This window comes from Heteronotia binoei, chromosome 21 (assembly GCF_032191835.1).
Source record: "Heteronotia binoei isolate CCM8104 ecotype False Entrance Well chromosome 21, APGP_CSIRO_Hbin_v1, whole genome shotgun sequence".
Taxonomy (NCBI): Eukaryota; Metazoa; Chordata; class Lepidosauria; order Squamata; family Gekkonidae; genus Heteronotia; species Heteronotia binoei.
The window spans coordinates 12,920,765-12,944,900 of NC_083243.1; the positions used below are offsets into that span (position 1 = coordinate 12,920,765).

Sequence of the window (24,136 nt, forward strand, 5' to 3'; positions counted from 1 at the left end):
GCCCTCTTGCTTCCTCTCTCTCTCTCACACACACACACACACACACACATGGCTCTTCCAGCCTCCCTCCCCCATTTCAGTCTCACTGAGATTTAAAGGCACACACAACTTCCAAAACAGAAGCCGTTTGCAAGCTTCTGAATCTGAGATCTAAAAGCACGTTAAGGTTCTTGGGGCGGGGCTTCCCCCCACTGGCCAGCTGGCTGGCGGTGGGGAGGAGCCTGAAAAAACAGGGATTCCCCGCCTGGACTTGGGGACTGGCAAGCCTAGCCAGACAATGCAAGACGTTCCCTCAGATCGGCACTGCTACTGCAGGAATTCTTAGTCTCCAAACAACAAAAAAAAAAGATTCCATTTCCAAGATGGTGTAGAAATCTAAGTTACCTGTGATGTCATGGGCGCTATCCAGTAGGGAGGTGTTTGATGAACATTGTGAGGAGAAGAAGAAGGAGGAAGAGGAGGAGGAGATTGGATTTATATCCCACCCTATACTCTGAATCTCAGAGTCTCAGAGCGGTCACAATCTCCTTTACCTTCCCTCCACACAACAGACACTCTGTGAGGTAGGTGGGCCTGAGAGAGCTCTTACAGCAGCTCCTGCCAGAGCTATGGCTGACCCAAGGCCATTCCAGAAGCTGCAAGTGGAGGAGTGGGGAATCAAACCCGGTTCTCCCAGATAAGAGAGCTCTGGCTGACCCAAGGCCATTCCAGCAGGTGTGAGTGGAGGAGTGGGGAAACAAACCCGGTTCTCCCAGATCAGAGAGCTGTGGCTGACCCAAGGCCATTCCAGCAGCTGCAAGTGGAGGAGTGGGGAATCAAACCCGGTTCTCCCAGATAAGAGAGCTCTGGCTGACCCAAGGCCATTCCAGCAGGTGCAAGTGGAGGAGTGGGGAATCAAACCTGGTTCTCCCAGATAAGAGAGCTCTGGCTGACCCAAGGCCATTCCAGCAGGTGCGAGTGGAGGAGTGGGGAATCAAACCCGGTTCTCCCAGATAAGAGAGCTCTGGCTGACCCAAGGCAATTCCAGCAGGTGCCAGTGGAGGAGTGGGGAATCCAACCCGGTTCTCCCAGATAAGAGAGCTCTGGCTGACCCAAGGCCATTCCAGCAGCTGCAAGTGGAGGAGTGGGGAATCAAACCCGGTTCTCCCAGATAAGAGAGCTCTGGCTGACCCAAGGCAATTCCAGCAGGTGCAAGTGGAGGAGTGGGGAATCAAACCCGGTTCTCCCAGATCAGAGAGCTGTGGCTGACCCAAGGCCATTCCAGCAGGTGTGAGTGGAGGAGTGGGGAATCAACCCCGGTTCTCCCAGATAAGAGAGCTCTGGCTGACCCAAGGCCATTCCAGCAGGTGTGAGTGGAGGAGTGGGGAATCAAACCCGGTTCTCCCAGATCAGAGAGCTGTGGCTGACCCAAGGCCATTCCAGCAGCTGCAAGTGGAGGAGTGGGGAATCAAACCCGGTTCTCCCAGATAAGAGAGCTATGGCTGACCCAAGGCCATTCCAGCAGGTGTGAGTGGAGGAGTGGGGAATCAAACCCGGTTCTCCCAGATCAGAGAGCTGTGGCTGACCCAAGGCCATTCCAGCAGCTGCAAGTGGAGGAGTGGGGAATCAAACCCGGTTCTCCCAGATAAGAGAGCTCTGGCTGACCCAAGGCCATTCCAGCAGGTGCAAGTGGAGGAGTGGGGAATCAAACCCGGTTCTCCCAGATAAGAGAGCTCTGGCTGACCCAAGGCCATTCCAGCAGGTGCAAGTGGAGGAGTGGGGAATCAAACCCGGTTCTCCCAGATAAGAGAGCTATGGCTGACCCAAGGCCATTCCAGCAGGGGCAAGTGGAGGAGTGGAGAATCAAACCCGGTTCTCCCAGATAAGAGAGCTATGGCTGACCCAAGGCCATTCCAGCAGGTGCGAGTGGAGGAGTGGGGAATCAAACCCGGTTCTCCCAGATAAGAGAGCTCTGGCTGACCCAAGGCCATTCCAGCAGGTGCAAGTGGAGGAGTGGGGAATCAAACCCGGTTCTCCCAGATAAGAGAGCTATGGCTGACCCAAGGCCATTCCAGCAGGTGCGAGTGGAGGAGTGGGGAATCAAACCCGGTTCTCCCAGATAAGAGAGCTCTGGCTGACCCAAGGCAATTCCAGCAGGTGCAAGTGGAGGAGTGGGGAATCCAACCCGGTTCTCCCAGATAAGAGAGCTCTGGCTGACCCAAGGCCATTCCAGCAGGTGCGAGTGGAGGAGTGGGGAATCAAACCCGGTTCTCCCAGATAAGAGAGCTCTGGCTGACCCAAGGCAATTCCAGCAGGTGCGAGTGGAGGAGTGGGGAATCAAACCCGGTTCTCCCAGATCAGAGAGCTGTGGCTGACCCAAGGCCATTCCAGCAGGTGTGAGTGGAGGAGTGGGGAATCAACCCCGGTTCTCCCAGATAAGAGAGCTCTGGCTGACCCAAGGCCATTCCAGCAGCTGCAAGTGGAGGAGTGGGGAATCAAACCCGGTTCTCCCAGATAAGCGTCTGCACACTTAACCACTACACCAGACTGGGGAAGTGTATTGTGTTTAGGCCCCATTCTGACAAAAGACTGAGCGAGCGCTGGTTTACCACAGTTTACTCCTCGCCCCCCAGACGGCCTCATTCCGGCGGCTGCAGATCAGAACTCTCGATCGAAGAACTCGTCAAAGAGCTGGATCCGCTCCGTCTTGGTCCTCACTAAGGCTGGTCTCCGAGAGAGCCACCCCTCGTCCGATCCTTTCCAGCTATCGGAGTCGGTGCTGCAAGCATCCCAAAACGATCCCCCGCTCCGGGCCTGCTGGTTCAGCAGCCATGACTCCACTTTACTCATCTGTCCCGGATGAGTCTCGGGTAGTCCAAGCCCTTGAAGGGTTTCCGCAGCCCAAGGACCAACACCTAAAAGGAGGAAAAGAAAATCCCATTGATCGAGTTGTGAATTTGTTAGCTGGGGCCAACCCTGCTTTTTTTTTTTTAACAGTTATTTTATTTTATTGAATCAAATCCAACCCAAGGGGAACATAGGGAAAACAAAGGACAGAAATACAAATCCAACATACAAGAATCCAATTTAGATCATTGGATGCATATAACAGAACAGTTTACAAAAACAGTACGTAATATGCTAGGTATTAACAATTAAGAGAAAGCCCTACAATTCCTTCTGTTAGGAAGGAAATATTCCCAAAGAATTCCAAAACCGGGGCCCAAAGCAAATCCTAATCTATAGCCAAATCAGTATCATTTTCGAAGAAAGGGTTACCCATTACATACTGGTCCCATAATGTATCATACCACATTTCAATCGTGGGGGTATGTGGGGGTTTCCAGTTTTTATGTGGGGAGAGCCTAATTTGGCACACACACACACACACGGTCCACTGCCCTAGGCAAATGCGTAGGTCCAGGGTTTTTTTGTAGAAAAAGCCCAGCAGGAACTCAGTAGCATATTAGACCACATCCCCTAATATTAGCATATTAGGCCACACCCTCTGGGATAATCTCAAGTGCAAACCGAACTGTGACAATAACTTTTCCAGGCCCTGCAGCAATTCTGGCCGGCCAGTTGGGTCCCAGGGAGGCTGCCGCACAGTACATCTGGGCCCTGTGATCCCTGCCTGGCCCTGGGGAGGCTGCTGCACGGCGCGGCTGGGCACCACGATCCTCGCTGGCCGGCCAGGCCCCAGAAAGGCTGCCACATGGCTCGGTTCAGCCCAGCAATCCCCGAGGGCCACACCAAGTGACCTCAAGGGCTGTATACGGCCCTCGGGATGGAGGTTCCCCACCCCTGGGTTAGCCTGAGGAACCAACTGCCTGAGGAGATCAGAGCCTTGCGGGACCTTGCCCAGTTCCGCAAAGCGGCAAGACAATATTATTTCAGTTCGCTTTTAACTGAAGGACAACCACCGTCGCGATATGAGATCCAATCGGATGTCCAAGAACACTGAATGCTGTCCTAAATCATACGGAATGCGCACCAAATTGTCTAAACTTTTAAATTGTTTGCTTCAGTGTTTGATTTAACTGTTTTTATTGTTGTTCTATTCTGTTTGTGAGCCGCCCCGAGCCTGCTTCGGCGGGGGGGGGGGGGGCGGGGTATAAATCCAATAAACCAAACCAGGAGTGGCCAAAATTGCTTCATGTAAGAGCCACATGGAATAAATGACAGATGTTTGAGAGCCACATGACAGGAAGGAAGGAAGGAAGGAGGGAGGGATGGAAGGAAAGAGGGAGGGAGGGTGGGAAAGAAGGAGGGAGGGATGGAAGGAGGGAGGGAGGATGGGAAAGAAGGAAGGAGGGAGGGAAGGAAGGAAGGAAAATAGATGGAGGGAGAGGTGGAAAGAAAGCAACTTTAAATGCATTTGCCAGGCCACCAGCTGGTTTGGCTTAGAGAAGTGAATTATGAAGAGAAATGCCTTCTCCAAGCTGGCTGATGGGGCAGTAGAGGCTCGGAGAGCCACACAATATGCGTGAAAGAGCCACAAGTGGCTCCCGAGCTGCAGTTTGGCCAGCCGTGAACTAAATTGAACTAAACTCGCCTCATACTTTTGGGGGTTGGTTTCTCCCCTCCCTCCCTTTGCTTCCTGATGCCACTTACCAAGATCTCTGTCCTGCTTGAGGACAAACAGGTGTTCTTCATCTGAGGTGTCATCTTGCGGGACGTGGCCTGGCATCTGCTGGATTTTGAAGTCCCTCCGTTTCGGTTTGGCGAGGGTCGCCTCTTGGCGCAGCCGCCTCTTCCGTTCTGCCTGAATTTACAAAGGACTCGTCTCGTATATAGAGATTTAAAACTGCCCTAATGACTACCCCTGTGCTCCAGAGGGTCATGGGAAGTGTAGTTCAATGACCTGGGGGCGGGGGGGGGTGGTCTTCGATGAGAAAGAAATCTCAATTGACTAGAATTCCAAAGATGTTTGGAATTCTAGTCTGTTGAGAGAAAGTTAAAAGGGTATGAAAATCAGGGTTGGGAAATTTCTGGAGATTTGGGGGGGTGGGGCTTGGGGAGGGGGTGGGGCTTGGGGAGGGCGGGGCTTGGGGAGGGGAGGGGCCTCTGGGGGATAGTGTCATAGAGACCGCCTTCCAAAGCAGCCATTTTCTGCAGGGGAACTGATCTCGGTAGCTTGGAGATCAGTTGGAATTCTGGGAGATCCCCCAGCCCCCCATCTGAAGGTTTCAACCGACACAACCCCAAAAGGGTACACAGCCGTGGATGCTGCAAATGACTTGTACACTCAAAGACTTATACAAAATACTTAGTATATTCATAAATGCATGAACTCACACATGCTGATTTGTTGAAAATATACTACGTTTTCAACAAATCAGCACGTGTGAGTTCATCACTGCCCCAGATAGAGTTCCAACAATACATTGTGGCTAATAGCCACTGATGGACCTCTGCTCCATATTTTTATCCAATCCCCTCTTGAAGCTGGCTCTGCTTGCAGCCGCCGCCACCTCCTGTGGCAGTGAATTGACAGGAGCAGAGCTCCGGGACCTCTACGTTTTATTGTGTTTTTTCTCCCCCCACCCCCGCAATATACTTGCTTCTGGGCTCCATTATACAAACCCTCTGTGAGAATTTTGTTGAACTCTTAAGACCTGACAAACTTTCGAATATTTCCCCCCACAAAAAACGAGAAAATCACCAAAACCTCTCCAGCGGATGGATGGAAGTCTTCGTGCCTCTGTGGCCACACAGGAGAAAGTCATTTAAAAAGCATGAGGGGAGTGAGGTCTCGCTAGGACAATTCTCATTCAAGAAGCCTTCTAAGGTACCGTAGATGTGGAGCTGATCTGATGGATGTCAGGGGTGTGTGGCAGGTGCCAATGAGCTCCGGATTCTCTTTTTCTACGAAATGACTTCTGGGTATTTCCCAACCTGGACTTGGCAACCCTAGAAACGTCTGGAGATTTCCGTCTACCTCCAAAGCAGTCCTTTTCTCCAGGGCTATGTTCGTAGGGAAAAGCCCAGCAGGAACTCATTTGCATATTAGGCCACACCTCCTGATGTCACCATTGTTTCACACAGGGCTTTTTGTGGATGAGCTGCAGCGGGAACTCATTTGCATGTTAGGCCACACCCCCTGTCACCATTGTTTTAAGGGGACTTTGTGGGGAAGCCCAGCAGGAACTCATTTACATATTAGGCCACACCCCCTGATGTCACCATTGTTTTACACGGGGCTTTTTGTAGGGGGCCCCAGCGAGAACTCATTTGCATATTAGGGCCACACCCCCTGATGGCACCATTGTTCCACGCAGGGCTTTTTGTAGAAAAGCCCCAGCAGGAACTCATTTGCATGTTAGGCCACACCCCTGATGTCACCATTGTTTTTACGTGGGCTTTTTGTGGGAAGCCAAGCAGGAACTCATTTGCATATTAGGCCACACCCCCTGACGGCACCATTGTTTTACGCAGGGCTTTTGTGGGAAAGCCCAGCAGGAACTCATTTGCATATTAGGATGCCAAGCCAGCTAAAACTGTGTTCCTGCTCAAAAAAAGCCCTGATTTTCTCCAGGGGAGCTGATTTCTGTAATCTGTAGTTGAGCTGTATTTCCAAGGGCTCCCCAGGTCCCGCCTGGAGGCTGACGTCCCTAGAAAGATATTGAACATCCCTGGAAGAACTTAAGCAAATTATAGCCAGGTCTGTAATAATCCATCGTGTTGAGCTGATATATCCAGACCTTCAGGGATCCTCGACACGAGAGCTGAAGTGAATTTCATATTCTCTAACATTTCACGGCAAAAAAATACAGCAACTTCCATTCCGCTTCTTCTGACAGCTTCGGAAGGCAGACTCAAATCTCTAGGTAGGGTGGGTGGCAGGACCAGGTTGAGAAATGCCCAGAGATTTTTTGGGGAGGGAGCCTGAAGAAGGTGGAGTTTGGAGAGGGGAGGGGAGGGACGTCAGTGGGGTATAATGCCATAGAGTTCACCTTCCAAAGCATCCATTTCCCCCAGGCGAACGGATCTCTGTTGCCTGGAGATCACTTTTAATAGCAGATCTCCACCTGGATGTTGGCAACCCTATCTTCAGGGATGTGTGAACCCAGAGCTGGCAGCTTTGCAAGATGTCCAAGTTTCGGGCAGGAGTGGAATTCTAGCAGGAGCTCCTTTGCATCTTAGGCCACACCCCCTGATGTAGCCAATCCTCCTGGAGCTTACAAAAAAGAGCCTTGTCACCTCTTGGTGGATTGGCTACATCAGGGAGGTGTGGCCTAATATGCAAAGGAGCTCCTGCTAGAATTCCACCCCTGCCCGAAACCACGAGGATGCTTCCTTTAAAAAAAGTGTAATCCCACCATGCCAGGTTTTGTACCCCCTATTGGATTCTGCGACAGGGCAACCATTTCCAGAGTCTCCATCGTTTGACCTGGTCATCTTTGCTCCATGTCCTTAAAACCTCCCAGTTCCATTCTCTGAAAACCATTCAGCGGTTACCTCTTGGCGCATTTCCAGCATCTTCATTTTGTGCAGGTGTTGCCGTCTTCTTCCAGTGGAGTTCGGAACAGCCGGTCCTCTGTTCTCCAGCTCCTACCAGGCAAGCCACAAATGCGGGGAAAGGACACAATTTTTTAGAAAACGACAGACCCATGATTTTCATCGTCACTCTCTTGATCAACGCGAAGCCGCCTTGTGATGAATCAGACCATCGGTCCATCAAGGTCAGTATTGCCTACTCAGACTGGCAGCCGCTCTCCAGGGTCTCAGGCAGAGGTCTTTCCCATCACCTACTACCTGATCCTTAAGAGAGCCAGTTTGGTGTAGTGGTTAAGTGTGCGGACTCTGATCTGGGAGAACCGGGTTTGATTCCCCACTCCTCCACTTGCACCTGCTGCAATGGCCTTGGATCAGCCATTGCTCTTGTAGGAGTTGTCGTGCTGTAAGAGCTCTCTCAGCCCCACCTACCTCACAAGGTGTCACTGTGAGACACAGAGTGTTGGACTGGATGGGCCATTGGCCTGATCCAACATGGCTTCTCTTATGTTCTTATGTGACTCAGAGTGTTGGACTGGAGGGGCCATTGGCCTGATCCAACAGGGCTTCTCTTATGTTCTTATGTGACAGAGTGTTGGACTGGATGGGCCACTGGCCTGATCCAACAGGGCTTCTCTTAGGTTCTTACATTCTTAAGATCATGTGAATTTGGGGTAGGTATTTGTGGATTTCCTGCATTGTGCAGGGGGTTGGACTAGATGACCCTGGAGGTCCATTCCAACTCTATGATTCTATGAGTGGGTTGCGCTGAGAAGTGAAATATGCTAGCCTTCCCGTCAGAAAAAGAAGGGAGATCTGTATGGTGAAGGGGGGGCGGGGAATTCAGACTAGATTTGAACATATTGTTCGTTATGTTCTTCATCTGGCTCCACATCTAAGGTGAGTCTGTTCTATTCGTTGCGCTTTTTCTTCTCTCCACTCACCTGTGGTGTCCAAGCTGCCGTCCCAGTCAGCTGCCCCGAAAATTTGTCCAAAGGGATGTCTTTTGAAAGCATGAGAGGCTCCAGCTTCTGCAAAGGCCAGAGAGGAAGAGCATTTTAATGCGTCATGTTTCTCAAAAGAAAGGACTCGTTCTCTTACCTGTACCATTAACAGTTCAGCAGGCCTTGTTCTGGCAAATGGGCCTCTTGCAATGTCATTTTTCAACCCAACTAAGTGAAGAATCAGAGTCTTAACACACTCGGAGGTACTGATTCTGAATCCCAGAGCCAGGAGGCAACATCAGGGGATGGCCTTAGTCTCTCTGACCTGTTGGCTCTCCAGAGGAGCTGGTTGGCCACTGTGTGAGACAGGATGCTGGACTAGATGGACCACTGGTCTGATCCAGCAGGGCTCTTCTGATGTTCTTCTCAGGGGAAGGCCTCAACCTCTCTGTCCTGTTGTTGGCCCTCCAGAGGAGTTGTACGCTGATGAAAATGGAAATTGCTAAGGAAACCGCCATCATAAAAGCAAACATAAAGTAAACATAGCATTAGCACTTTATTAATTTAATTTAATTAATTTAATTTTAAAACTTAAGCAGATTTTTAATTAAATGTTCATGTTGTTTAACTGTAATTTTATCTATCTGTATAGCTAAACTTGAATTGTGTTGTTAGCCGCCCTGAGCCTGCCCCGGCGGGGAGGGCGGGATATAAATAAAATTTTGTTGTTGTTGTTGTTGGTTGGCCACTGTGTGAGACAGGAGGCTGGGCTAGATGGACCACTGGTCTGATCCAGCAGGGCTCTTCTGATGTTCTTATGAAGGCCTCGGCCTCTCTGCCCTGTTGTTGGCTCTCCAGAGGAACTGACTAGCCACTATTTGAGACAGGATGCTGGACTAGATGGAACCCTGGTCTGATCCAGCAGGGCTCTTCTGATGTTCTTATGAAGGCCTCAGCCTCTCTGCCCTGTTGCTGGCCCTCCAGAGGAACTGAATGGCCACTGTGTGAGACAGGATGCTGGACTAGATGGACCACTGGTCTGATCTAGCAGGGCTCTTCTGATGCTCTAATGAAGGCCTCAGACTCTATGCACTGTTGTTAGCCCTCTAGAGCCAGCCACTGTCTGATACAGGAGGCTGGAATAGATGGATGATTGGTCTGATCCAGCAGGGATCTTCTGACGTTCTCAGCTTAAGGCCTCAGCCTCTCTGCTGTCTGGTTGGCCCTCCAGAGTAACTGGCTGGCCACTGCGTGAGACAGGAGACTAGACTAGATGGACCCCTGGCCTGATCCAGCAGGGCTCTTCTGGTGCTCTTAAGTACACCTTAAGTATCAATAGCCCTTAGAGAGAGCATTCTGAATCTATTATATTGAAGGCATTTTACTCCAGTATTCCTCTCAAGAATAAGTAACGCAACTTCCTGACCGTTAGAGCGGTTCCTCAGTGGAACAGGCTTCCTCAGGAGGTGGTGGGCTCTCCTTCCTTGGAGGTTTTAAAACAGAGGCTAGATGGCCATCTGACAGCAATGAGGATCCTGTGAATTTAGGGGGAGGTGTTTGTGAGTTTAGAGCGGTTCCTCAGTGGAACAGGCTTCCTCGGGAGGTGATGGGCTCTCCTTCCTTGGAGGTTCTTAAACAGAGGCTAGAGGGCCATCTGACAGCAGTGAAGATCCTGTGAATTTAGGATGAGGTATCTGTGAGTTTAGAGCGGTTCCTCAGTGGAACAGGCTTCCTCGGGAGGTGGTGGGCTCTCCTTCCTTGGAGGTTCTTAAACAGAGGCTAGAGGGCCTTCTGACAGCAATGCGGATCCTGTGAATTTAGGGGGAGGCATCTGTGAGTTTAGAGCGGTTCCTCAGTGGAACAGGCTTCCTCAGGAGGTGGTGGGCTCTCCTTCCTTGGAGGTTTTTAATCAGAGGCTAGAGGGCCATCTGACAGCAATACAGATCCTGTGAATTTAGGGGGAGGTATCTGTGAGTTTAGAGCGGTTCCTCAGTGGAACAGGCTTCCTCGGGAGGTGGTGGGCTCTCCTTCCTTGGAGGTTTTTTAACAGAGGCTAGATGGCCATCTGACAGCAATGAGGATCCTGTCAATTTAGAAGGAGGTATTTGTGAGTTTCCTGCATTGTACAGGGGGTTGGACTAGATCGGTGTTTCCCACCCGGCACCGGGCCACGGAAGCCTCAATACCGGGTCACAAGAAAAGCCAAAGCTAGTTCTGCCCCCAGCAAAACATGAGCTCTGCTCTGCTTCCTTCCTTCCCCTGTCTCTGTGTTGTGCAGAGAAAAGCTAGCCTTGAAGACTGACACAGGCTGCAAAGCCTGAGCTCCATTTTCCTTTCTTCCTTCCCCTGTTTCTGTTGTGCAGAGAAAAGCTAGCTTTGAAAACTGATACAGGTTGCAAAGCCTGAGCTCCATTTTCCTTCCTTCCTTCCCCCGACTCTGTGTTGTGCAGAGAAAAGCTAGCCTTGAAGACTGACACAGACTGCAAAGCCTGAACTCCATTTTCCTTCTTTCCTTCCCCTGTCTCTGTGTTGTGGGATAACTGCAGAAAAGCTTGTATGAACTTCATATAACTTGAAATTAATTCATTGATTGTAGTACAGTTCTCTGCTACCTTTCACAGCAATTTCAGTCAAGGAAAAGTATGAAAAATAGCTGTCAAAAGACAGGAAGAGGTGGCGTTTTGGTTCAGTGTGCCCCGGAAGTGACATCACTTGGCCCTTGACCTTGAAGTGACACCACAGCAAATGACATAATTCCTGTCTCCCAGCTCCACCCCCAAAATCTCCTGGCTCCACCCCCGAATTTTACTAGGCCACGAAGGAGAAGTGTAAAAATAACCGGGCCATGGGGGGGGGGGTTGGGAAACCCTGGACTAGATGACCCTGGAGGTCCTTTCCAACTCTATGATTTTATGAAATAATTTAAAAAGTTGTAGAAACTGTATTCAGCAAGGCAATTATATTCACATGTGGTGGTTATGCAATGTCAGGGGATGGCCTCAGCCTCTATGCCCCACCAGGGGTCACCATAAACCAGCTATGACTTGCGGGCACTTTCCACAACTCCTTGCTCTACAGTTGCTAAATGCCAGCTCTTAGTCTGAAAGGTATTATTTGGCACCTCTTACAGTCTCTTCTTTAGCACTGGGGAAGTCTAGTGTCGTTTTATATTTTCATTATTCTAACTGGTCAGTGTAGTTTTATTCAGGGCGCTTTTTTGCTGAAAAAGTGCAGCGGGAACTCATTTGCATATTAGGCCACACCCCCTGACACCAAACCAGTTGGGACTGCATTCCTGCTTAAAAAAAAAAAAGCCCTGGCTTTATTATATTGTCAGCTGCCTTGGCTACAGTTAGGGTTGCCAACTCAGAAAATACTTTGGGACTTCGGGGGTGGGGCTGAGAGACTTTGGGGCGGAGCCAGGAGACTTTCCCGTTCCCTAAAATAAATAAATAAAAATACAGCAGTGCAGTTCCCCTGAATACAGTCTTCATTTCCTCATCCCCCGGCAGCTGGCTGTGCTTCCCCACCTCTCTCTCTGTCACACACACACACCAAGGCACACAACAGCCAAAATAAACATAGTTTGGAAGCACGCACTTTGTGATCTCACTGGGGCAATTTACTCACTGTGGGAGTTGTTGACTGCTTTATGCTCAACCCAATTCGTCAGACTAACGCAGGGAAACCAGAAGTTACTATTTTAGTGTGCAAATGGCTTTGTAAGGGACTGTAAAACAAACAGGGGTTCTGGGCTCTTTCCCTTCCCTTCCAACAGGCGTTTTGCAGGCTCACCCCATCCCCATTCGGCCTGGTTTGAGATTTAAAGGCGCACACACACTCCTTTCTAAAAGCAAATTGTTCCCAAGCATCTTCTTAAGCCTTCCAAGGTTTAAAGGCACATGGAGGCTGTTGGGGCAGGGCTTCTCCCCACCGGCCAGCTGACTGGGGGTGAGAGAGAGCCTGCCAAACCGGGAGATCCCCCGCTGGGACCTGAGGACTGGCAAGCCTAACTGCAGTCTCATACAGAGGTAGGAGTAGAAATCGATCAAATATCAAAATGGCACAGTTGGTCACCCACGTGCCATTTTGCCACTTAAAATTATAGCCTCCACCCCACCCCCATCCAGTCACTGCAATTTGTTAAAAACAAGTGCATGGGGGGGGGGATAATCATGGGATTATACTTCCAAACCCTCAACATCTGTTCTTGGGATCTTTTCTTCCACTTTTTTCCATTCTTGGCACTAGGCTTGCCAATCCCCAGGTCCCGGCAGGGGTTCTTCCACTTCCCCAGGCTCCTTCCCACCCCCTGTCAGCTGGCTGGTGGGGGGAAGCCCCGCCCCCAAAGGACCATGTGCCTTTGGAGGCTTCAGTCTCCGATTGAAAGGCTTCCTCTTGGGATGGTGTGTCTGTGTTACTTTGAAGAAGTTGACAGCAACTCGTGAGTAGAGAGGCCAATCCCTCGCTTCAGAGTCCCCAGAAAAGGGGTGGGGGGGAGGGAAACGTCTGCTGAGCACTTCATTATTCCCTCTGTGGAGATCGATTCTCATAGGGTATAATGGGGAATTGATCTGGAGGTTTCGGGGGCTCTGGGGGGGCTGTTTTTTGAGATAGAGGCACCAGATTTTCAGTATAGTATCTAGTGCCGCTCCCCAAAGTACCCCCCAAGTTTCAAAACAATTGGACCAGGGGGTCCAATTCTATGAGCCCCAGAAGAAGGTGCCCCTATCCTTCATTATTTCCTATGGAAGGAAGGCATTGAAAAGGTGTGCCATCCCTTTAAATGTGATGGCCAGAATTCCCTTGGAGTTCAATTATGCTTGTCACACCCTTGTTCCTGGATCCGCCCCCAATGTCTCCTGGCTTCACCCCGCAAAGTCCCCAGGTATTTCTTGAATTGGACTTGGCAACCCTACCTGGCATGCCAGGGTGAAAAGCACCAGTTTTGAATTGAGCAGAAGCCGCATCAAAGGGCTTGTTAATACACTACATTTGCAATCTGCTTTTGTTTAAATTAGGCTTCCCAATCCCCAGGTCCCAGCGGGGGATCCCCCAGTTTTACAGGCTTCCCCCTGCCCCCAGCCAGCTGGCCGGTGGGGGAAGCCCCACCCTCACAGCCACCATGTATCTCTAGAGCTCGGGCAGGTTTAGAAACCTGCAAACAGGTCCGGTTTAAAACGTGTATGTGTGTGTGTGTGCCTTTAAGGTTGACCAGGAAGCAGGAAGTACTTCACGGGGAAGGGTCAGAAGCAGAGCCTCGTCAGAGAAGCACAGCTCCTCCGTTTGTTTTGCTTCCGTTTTCAGAGCAAGTAAGTGTGTGTGTAAAAGAGAGCAGCCTAGCCCCTACTTTTCAGACCTCGTTGTGGAGGAACCCGAGACAGTTAAGTGTGTGTGTGTGAGAGAGAGAAAGCAAGCAGCACAGAAGTCTTTGTAGAGACAGTAAGAGGGCGGGGGTGTCTCCGTGCTTGTTTTGCATTGTTTTCAGAGACTTTGTATAGGAACCTGTTTATGGGATGGAGGAAAACTCCACCTCTCTCTCTCTTTTTGTTTGCCAGTGTTAGCCTGAACAACAGAAGTTCCTGTGAGTAAAGCCCCAGTGAAATGTGAGCTTGCAAACTCTGCATTTTGGCTGCTTTGTGTGTATTCATTTTCATTTACTAGAATTGCAGCTAATGGGGGATGAGGGAATGGTGACTATTCAAGTGAACTGAACTGCTGTATTTTTATGAATTTATTTTGGGAATGGGAAAGTCGGGCTCCGCCACAAAGTCTCCTGGCTCCACCCCCAAAGTCCCCAGGTATTTTCTGAATTAGACTTGGCAACCTTATTTTGGATGCAGGTGTGATTTTGTCTTTTAATCTCGTTTGATTTTTTTTTAATTCCTAATCTCAGTGTAGCCACTAGGTGGCAGCAAGTAACCCCACAAGGATGACTCTTCCTCGCACTCATTTGCAAACATGCCCAAGGCATAAAATAATCATTAATCTATATCTGTTTTAAACTATTTATTTAACTTAAACTTGTAACCTGTATTTAACTGTATTTTATTGTTATATCATGGTATATCTAGCATGTAAGCCTGCCCTCAGCCTGCCATTGCGGGGAGGGCAGGATATAAATAAAATATTATTATTATTATTATTATTATTATTATTATTATTATTATTATTATTATTATTATTATTATTATTATTATTATTATTATTATTATTATTATTATTATTATTATTATTTCCAGCAGCCCGCACACAAATGCCTTTTCTGCATTACCTAGGGTTGCCAGGTTCAATTCAGGAAATATCTGGGCAGTCCTAAACTCTGCCCACAACCTGAGTTCAATCCCAGCGGAAGCTGGTTCAGGTAGCCAGCTCCAGGTTGACTCAGCCTTCCATCCTTCTGAGGTTGGTAAAATGAGTACCCAGCTTGCTGGGGGGAAAGTGTAGATGACTGGGGAAGGCAATGGCAAACCACCCTTTGGGGGTGGAGCCAGGAGCCTTTGGGGGTGGAGCCAGGAGACTTTGGGGGGAGCTTTTGGACTTTGGGGGTGGAGCCAGGAGGCTTGGGGGGTGGAGCCAGGAGACATCGGGGCGGAGCCAAGAACAAGGGTGTGGCAAGTGTAATTGAACTCCAAAGGGGTAGAACAAAGCAGTAGACAAGTTACACCTTTAAGACCAACAAAGTTTTATTCAGAATGAAAGCTTTCGTATACTCTTAAGCAGACTTCATCAGACAAAATGGGAATGGCAGGCAGTCCTTAATATAGAGAAGGTGGGCAGTGAGCTGGTATGTAGAGTCATGGGAATGTTTTTAGCAGATTAAAAGAATCACAAATTGGGGTCTGTGTTTGTTAGTTAGTGTTGTTAACTGGGCTGAAACAACAGTGGAGGGTGACAAAAAGCAGACATGTCATAGGTGTGACGAGCCATAAATCTGGGTGTCATTCTGGCTTTGTTAGTTGTGGGTTTAACTAGAGGGCATTAGTATCTCAAGAGGCTATGGCATCATTATAGTTTGCCTTTAGAAAAAAAGGATACATTAAAATATGGCGGAAGATGGGTTAGTATAAGAAAAACAGCCAATATCTCTATTTGAGTATGTCAACAGAAAAAAAAACAAAATATTCTGATACACTGTTTAAAAAAGAAATACATTCTAGTTTGCCCTAAGAAAAAAGGATACATTAAAATACAACGGGAGATGAGTTAGTATGTGTAATGAGATAAACAACCCATATCCCTTATTTGAGTATATCAATATTAAAAAAAATATTTTGATGCACTGTTCTAAAAGAGAAATACATTGGAATACTGTGGATGTATAGCTATACTCAGTGAGAGTTGGTTTAGCATATGTAATGAGATAAAAAAAACCCAATATCCCTGTTCAGTCCTGGGGAGCTGTTTGTCCCAAGTTTCATAATAATTTGTAATTCAACAATTTCTCTCTCCATTCTGTTCTTGAAGGATAGGGGCACCTTCTTCCGGGGCTCATAAAATTGAACCCCCAAGTCCAATCTATTTGAAACTTGGGGGGTGTCTTAAGGAGAGGCAGCGGATGTTATGCTGCAAATCTGGTGCCTCAACCTCAAAAAACAGCCCTCCCCAGAGCCCCAGATACTCGTGGATCAATGCTCCATTATACCCTATGGGAATCATTCTCCATAGGGAATAATGAGTGCCCAGCAGACATTTCCTCCCCTCTGCTTTCTGATGACCCTGGACCGAGGGGAGGGCCTCCAACTCGGGAGATCCCCTGCCCCCACCTGGGGATTGGCAACCCTACCATTGGGGCCGACTAAGTTTTATTCCAGGTGTGAACTTTTGTGCGCAGACTTCCTCAGACAAAGCTCACGCTTAAATAAAAGTTTGTTGGTCTCCAAGGGGCTGCTGGACTCCCCACTTTCTTCCCAGGGTCATGGAGAAAAGGAGATTGAAGCCAGCCGCTTTGGGTCCCTGTTGAGGAGGAAGGCGGGGTAGAAAAAAGCGCTAATTACTTGTGGTCGACGAGGTGGGTGCCGTTTGATGATGCTGGCTTCTCCCTCTTCCGTCTTGAGATCCAGCGGATTGGGACCGGTTACTTGGGGAAAAAAGAGGAAACAGGGTTTTAGCAGAGAAGGAGGAGGAGGAAGACTGCAGATTTATACCCCGCCCTTCTCTCTGAACTAGAGACTCAGAGCGGCTTACAATCGCCTATATTTCCCTGCATTGTGCAGAGGTTTGGACTAGATGACCTTGGAGTTTCCTGTTCCAACTCTATGATTCTATATCTTCTCCCCCCACAACAGACACCCTGTGAGGTGGGTGGGGCTGAGAGAGCTCTCCCAGAAGCTGCCTTTTCAAGGACAACTCCTGCGAGAGCTATAAGAACATAAGAGAAGCCATGTTGGATCAGGCCCATGGCCCATCCAGTCCAACACTCTGTGTCACACATAAGAACATAAGAGAAGCCATGTTGGATCAGGCCCATGGCCCATCCAGTCCAACACTCTGTGTCACACATAAGAACATAAGAGAAGCCATGTTGGATCAGACCAATGGCCCATCCAGTCCAACACTCTGTGTCACACTTAAGAACATAAGAGAAGCCATGTTGGAGCAGGCCAATGGCCCATCCAGTCCAACACTCTGGGTCACACAGTGGCCAAAAATTTTATATATATATATGGGAGAACCGGGTTTGATTCCCTTCTCCTCCACTTGCACCTGCTGGAACGCCCTTGGGTCAGCCGGTCTCATAGCGGGTCAATACTGTGTGCAATTGTGGTCACCACACCTCAAAAAGGATATTATAGCATTGGGAAAAGGTTGGGGCAAACGCTGAGTGGAAACGGGGAAAGAAGAAGGAAAAGAGGCAGTGAATAGAATAGGGTTGCCGTCAAATTCAAGAAATATCCGGGGATTTTGAGGGTGGAGTCAAGAGACTGTGGGGGTGGAGCCAGGAGATATCGGGGGTGGAGCCAGGATCAAGCATCATTGAACTGCAAAGGGAGTTCTGGCCATCACATTTCAAGAGACCGCACACCTTTTAAATGCCTTCCCTCCAATGGAAAAAATGAAGGATAGGGGCACCTTCTTTGGGGGCTCATAGAATTGGACCCCCTGGTTTTGAAACTTGGAGGGTGTTTTGGGGAGAGGCATCGGATGCTATGCAGCAAATTTGGTGCCTCTACCTCAAAAAACAGCCCCCCTGAGCCCTGGATACCAATGGATCAATTCTCCATTATACCCTATGGGAGTCTCCATAGGGAATAATGGAGTGCCCAGCAGACATTTCCCTCCCCCCCCCCTTCTGATGACTCTGAAGCGGGAGGAAGGCCTGCAAACCGGGGGATTCCCTGCCCCCACCTGGGGATTAGCAAACACGAGAAATAAACCACTGTGTTTTTATGTTGCAAATAAATGCTTAAGCAGTTTCTTTCATAATGATGCAAGATGTCTCTGATACAGACCAATCAATGTTTACCCCATGCTAAAGGCAATTGCTCACACATTAAGCGTGGCACTGTCTACGTCTTTCAAGCAAAGGAGAACTGTGACAGGGGACTATAAAGTACTACCCTGTGTGTGTGTGTATACACACACACACACATATATTGGCCACTGTGTGACACAGAGTGTTCGACTGGATGGGCCATTGACTTGATCCAACACGGCTTCTCTTATGTTCTTACTTTACAAGAATGATGTGAAATAACATTCTGATTTTGAAAGTACTACCTTACAAGAGTGGTGTGAAAGAACGTTTTGATTTTTCCATGGACATTGAATGAATTTTGCTTTGCGATAACAATATCATTGCATCATTATGAAAGAAATTGCTTAAGCATTTATTTGCAACATAAAAACGCAGCGGTTTATTTCTCGTGTTTGCTAATCAGTACACTTCAGTTTCCGGTTTGCCCACCCGGGGACTGGAAATCCTAGAATAGAAGAGTATTTTAAAAAAAAAATTCCTAGTAACATGCCGAGATTGAATCTGGAAGTTATCTCTGTGCAGAAAGAGACGGCTGTCTATGCCAGTCTTCTGGCTGTCATAAAAAAGCTGAGGCTGTCTTTGCGAATGCCCGAAGCTCATTTGTATTCACCGCAGAGCCTTCGGAGGCGGTAAGCCTTTCATGTTGGCGAGAGAGCAATCTCCAGATAGATTATCCAGGGGAAATGATCCAGGCCCTCCAGGGCAAATTCACTAGGTGGGAAAGTTGCCTTCACCCCCACCCCCCTCCGTGCCCCTGATTTTTATTAAACAAGCCAGTTGTGCAGTTTTTTACGAGCAAAGGAATCAGGATTGCCAAGTTCAACTCAAGAAATCTCTGGGGACTTTGGGGGTGGACCCTGAGGAGGTAGCGTTGCCAAATCCCAGGTGGGACAGGAAACAAAGTGGCTATGCCGTAAATAGATCAAAGCAAAACCACTGTGCAAACACAAAGTGAATCAACAATTACAATAAAGTATCCCACTAATTTATAAAGATACCCCGAATACACAGGAAGTGTTTTTTTTTTCATGAGGGGATGGATTCCACAATAATTTTCAAGAAGATTCCATGGAGAATGCAAAAGGTCCAATTCAAAGGCTTCCCCTGGAAATTCAATCGCAGTCTCCCAAAATAAAGACTCCAAAGATACAAAGTTCCTTCCTTTAGGTGCTTGTCGACTCGATATACCCACGTTTCGCAAGCAAGCTTCCTCCAAGAGCCATCCTGTAAAGCTCACAATGACATCAACCTAAGACATAGTTCAGTTTCCAAAAGGCACAAACCCGTGCCTTTGGCTGAATTTCCAGGGGAAGCCTTTTGAATGGACCTTTTGCATTCTCCATGGAATCGTCTTCAAAATTATTGTGGACTCCATCCCCTCATGAAAAATACTTCCTGTATCTTTAGAAATTATTTGGACTAGGGTTGCCAAGTGCAATTCAAGAAATAGAAGAGGTGCGAGCCCTGCGAGACCTAAATCAGTTTCGCAGGGCTTGCAAAACTGTCCTTTTTCAGCTCGCATTAAGATGAAACCCGGGAAACGACACCTAGCCATCCTATATATAGTTTGAACTGTAGCACCGAAATCTATAGTTATAATGGTTTAACTGTCTTTCTAATTTTAACTTAATTTATGAATGTAATTTTATCTATTTTAATTGTTCAAATGTTTTGTTGTAATGATTGTATTTTACTGTAATCATGGTGCATACCATGTGGTGTTAGCCGCCCTGAGCCTGCCTTTGGCGGGGGAGGGCGGGATATAAAATTATTATTATTATTATTATTATTATTATTATTATTATTATTATTATTATTATTATTATTATTATTATTATTATTATTATTATTATCATCTGGGGACTTTGGGGGTGGAGCCAGGAGACATTGGGGGAGGAGCCAGGAGCAAGGGTGTGACGAGCATAATTGAACTCCAAGGGAGTTCTGGGCATCACATTTAAAGGGACAGCGCGCCTTTTTAAATGCCTTCCTTCCATAGGAAATCATGAAGGATAGGGGCACCTTCTTTTGGGGCTCATAGAATTGGACCCCCGGTCCAATCTTTTTGAAACTTGGGGGGTACTTTGGGGAGCGGCACTAGATGCTATACTGAAAATTTGGTGCCTCTACCTCAAAAAAACAGCCCCCCCAGAGCCCCCGATGCCTCCAGATCAATTCCTCATTATACCCTATGAGAATCCATCTCCACATAGGGAATAGTGAAGTGCCCAGCAGACATTTCTGTTGCAGCCGACTTCTGAAGCCTCGGGAGGTGGAAAGTCACATGGTAGCTGTGTGTGCTCCCCCCCTTCTCCCCCTCCGGCCAGCTGACTGGGGTCGGGAAGGAGCCTGGGAAAGAGGGAGAACCCCCGCTGGGACCTGGGGATTGGCAAACCTAATTTGGACACTTTATTCTATTACAGTTGATTCATTTTGTGTTTGCACAGTGGTTTTGCTTTAATTTCCAGGTGGGGGCAGCGGATTCCCCGGTTTGGAGGCCTTCCCCCCTCCCCTCCTCTTCAGGGTCATCAAAAAGCAGGGGAGGGAAATGTCTACTGGGCACTCCATTATTTCCTATGGAGACCAATTCCCATAGGGTATAATAGACTGAAAATTGATCTGCCAGGGGGGGGTGCTGTTTTTTGAGGTAGAGGCACCAAATTTGCAACACAGCATCCAGTGCCTCTCCTCAAAACACCCTCCGAGTTTCAAAAAGATTGGACCAGGGGGTCCAATTCTATGAGCCCGCAAAGAAGGTGCCCCCATCCTTCCATTATTTCCAGTGGAGGGAAGGCATTTGAAAGGTGTGCGGTCCCTTAAATGTGATGTCAGAACTCCTTCTGGAGTTCAGATGTGCTTGTCACAACCTTGATTCTGGCTCTACCCCAAAGTCTCCCAGCTCCACCCCCAAAGTCTCCAGGCTCCACCCCCAAAGTCCCCAGATATTTCTTGAGCCGGACCTGGCAACCCTAGGGCTACTGCTTTGGGCACTGTGGGGCCCACTAACAGCCTTCTTGGTGCCCACCAGGGGTGGAATTCTAGCAGGAGCTCCTTTGCATATTAGGCCACACCTCCCTGATGTAGCCAATGCTCCAAGAGCTTACAAGGCTCTTTTCTGTAAGCTCCAGGAGGATTGGCTACATCAGGGGGGGTGTGGCCTAATATGCAAAGGTGGTCCTGCTAGAATTCCTTACAGGGCTCTTCGTGCAGGGCCTACTATAAGCTTCGGGAGGATTGGCTACATCAGGGGTGTGTGTGGCCTAATATGCAAAGGAGGTCCTGCTAGAATTCTACCCCTGGTCCCCACCAAGTGTTTTTAAAAAGTGGGCAATGAGGGGGGCCTTCAAATTTATCACTGAAGATCTCATTGGCTCTGCAGATTAAAATAACCGAGCTTCAGCGGCAGCTTGCCACCACAGTGTTTGTTTTATTCTCTAAAACAAAGGGGCGGTGGCTCAGTAGTAGAGCATCTGCTTGGTAGGCAGAAGGTCCCCGATTCAATCCCCGGCATCTCCAACTAAAAAGGGTCCAGGTAAATAGGCGTGAAAAACCTCAGCTTGAGACCCTGGAGAGCAGGGGAGGGACGGTGGCTCAGTGGTGGAGCATCTGCTTGGTAAGCAGAAGGTCCCCGGTTCAATCCCTGGCATCTCCAACTAAAAAGGGTCCAGGCCAGTAAGCATGGAAAACCTCCGCTTGAGACCCTGGAGAGCCATGAATGGGGCTGTGGCTCAGTGGTAGAGCATCTGCTTGGTAAGCAGAAGGTCCCCGGTTCAATCCCCGGCATCTCCAACTAAAAAGGGTCCAGGCCAGTAGGCGTGGAAAACCTCAGCTTGAGACCCTGGAGACCAGGGGAGGGACGGTGGCTCAGTGGTAGAGCATCTGCTTGGTAAGCAGAAGGTCCCCAGTTCAATCTCTGCCATCTCCAACTAAAAAGGGGCCCAGGCAAATAGGCGTGAAAAACCTCAGCTTGAGACCCTGGAGAGCAGGAGAGGGACGGTGGCTCAGTGGTAGAGCATCTGCTTGGTAAGCAGAAGGTCCCCAGTTCAATCTCTGCCATCTCCAACTAAAAAGGGGCCCAGGCAAATAGGCGTGGAAAACCTCAGCTTGAGACCCTGGAGAGCAGGAGAGGGACGGTGGCTCAGTGGTAGAGCATCTGCTTGGTAAGCAGAAGGTCCCCAGTTCAATCTCTGCCATCTCCAACTAAAAAGGGGCCCAGGCAAATAGGCGTGGAAAACCTCAGCTTGAGACCCTGGAGAGCAGGAGAGGGACGGTGGCTCAGTGGTAGAGCATCTGCTTGGTAAGCAGAAGGTCCCCAGTTCAATCTCTGCCATCTCCAACTAAAAAGGGGCCCAGGCAAATAGGCGTGGAAAACCTCAGCTTGAGACCCTGGAGAGCAGGAGAGGGACGGTGGCTCAGTGGTAGAGCATCTGCTTGGTAAGCAGAAGGTCCCCAGTTCAATCTCTGCCATCTCCAACTAAAAAGGGGCCCAGGCAAATAGGCGTGGAAAACCTCAGCTTGAGACCCTGGAGAGCCACTGCCAGCCTGAGGAGACAAGACTGACTTTGATGGACCGAGGATCTGATTCAGTAGAAGGCAGCTTCATATGTGCGTCTAGGGGCATATTTGGAGACCAACAGAGTTTTAATCAAGGTGTGAGCTTTTGTGTGCATGCAGGGACACGAAAGCTCATACCCCGAATGAAACTCGGTTCGTCTTAATGGTGCCCCTGGCCTCTCATCTTGTTTTATTGCTTCAAATGAACACGGCCAACCACCTGGGTCTGTTCTATTCTCTCTCACTCCTCCTTCCCGGTGTATTTTTTAAAGTCATCCCTGGACTGGTTTTGACTTCTGCAGGCTGCCCACTTGAACATATGAACATACGAAGCTGCCTTATACTGAATCAGACCCTCGGTCCATCAAAGTCAGTCTTGTCTACTCAGACTGGCAGTGGCTCTCCAGGGTCTCAAGCGGAGGTTTTTCACACCTAATGGCCTGGACCCCTTTTAGTTGGGAGATGCCGGGGATTGAACCTGGGACCTTCTGCTTACTACTGAGCCACCATCCCTCCCCTGCTCTCCAGGGTCCCAAGCGGAGGTTTTTCACGCCTACTGGCCTGGACCCTTTTTAGTTGGAGATGCCGGGGATTGAACCTGGGACCTTCTGCTTACCAAGCAGATGCTCTACCACTGAGCCACCATCCCTCCCCTGCTCTCCAGGGTCTCAAGCGGAGGTTTTTCACGCCTACTGGCCTGGACCCTTTTTAGTTGGAGATGCCGGGGATTGAACCTGGGACCTTCTGCTTACCAAGCAGATGCTCTACCACTGAGCCACCATCCCTCCCCTGCTCTCCAGGGTCTCAAGCAGAAGTTTTTCACGCCTCTTTGCCTGGACCCTTTTAGTTGGAGATGCCGGGGATTGAACCTGGGACCTTCTGCTTCCCAAGCAGATGCTCTGCCACTGAGCCACCGTCCCTCCCCTGCTCTCCATGGTCTCAAGCGGAGGTTTTTCACGCCTACTGGCCTGGACCCTTTTTAGTGGAGATGCCGGGGATTGAACCTGGGACCTTCTGCTTACCAAGCAGATGCTCTACCACTGAGCCACCGTCCCTCCCCTTTGTTCTGGGGCACAAGTCAAATAGCCAGTTCGGCGTAGTGGTTAAGAGCGCAGACTCTTAGCTGGGAGGACTGGGTTGGATTTCCCACTCCTCCATATGCTGCCAACTGAGTGGCTTTGGGTCAGTCACAGTCAATGGCGAACTGGCCAGAGTGTCAGCTCGCTCGATGGCAGGTGGATGCTGTGGGCCCCTGATGAAGTGGGCCCCCTTAAACATTAGGCAATATGTTAAACATGTTAATGACCTTTTAGTAGCTTGAACATATAATAGAAGTTCCAGTATTTGTATTGTAATGCAGCTAAAATTTAGGGTTGCCAGCCTCCAGGTGGGGCCTGGGGATCTCCCACTTTTACAACTGATCTCCAGCTGGCCGAGATCGGCTTCCCTGGAGAAAATGCAATCTGTATTGACATTTAGTATCTACTGCAGACTGCCAGTGATATGTAAGAACATAAGAGAAGCCATGTTGGATCAGGCCAATGGCCCATCCAGTCCAACACTCTGTGTCACATAAGAACATAAGAGAAGCCATGTTGGATCAAGCCAATGGCCCATCCAGTCCAACACTCTGTGTCACACATAACAACATAAGAGAAGCCATGTTGGATCAGGCCAGTGGCCC

General features: G+C 49.0%; 1 protein-coding gene across 1 annotated transcript in view; it reads right to left on the minus strand.

The window, feature by feature from the left end:
- Window positions 1-2,604: 2,604 nt before the first annotated feature.
- CCDC198 (coiled-coil domain containing 198) overlaps window positions 2,605-24,136 on the minus strand; it is a 29,382-nt gene continuing 7,850 nt past the window's right edge. The window contains exons 2-6 of the mRNA XM_060263160.1: window positions 16,418-16,500; window positions 8,421-8,507; window positions 7,441-7,533; window positions 4,594-4,744; window positions 2,605-2,894 (exon numbers count right to left, since the gene is read on the minus strand). Coding sequence (XP_060119143.1) covers window positions 2,638-2,894; window positions 4,594-4,744; window positions 7,441-7,533; window positions 8,421-8,507; window positions 16,418-16,500 — 671 coding nt within the window. The 3' untranslated portion in view covers window positions 2,605-2,637. The remainder of the gene's footprint in view (window positions 2,895-4,593; window positions 4,745-7,440; window positions 7,534-8,420; window positions 8,508-16,417; window positions 16,501-24,136) is intronic.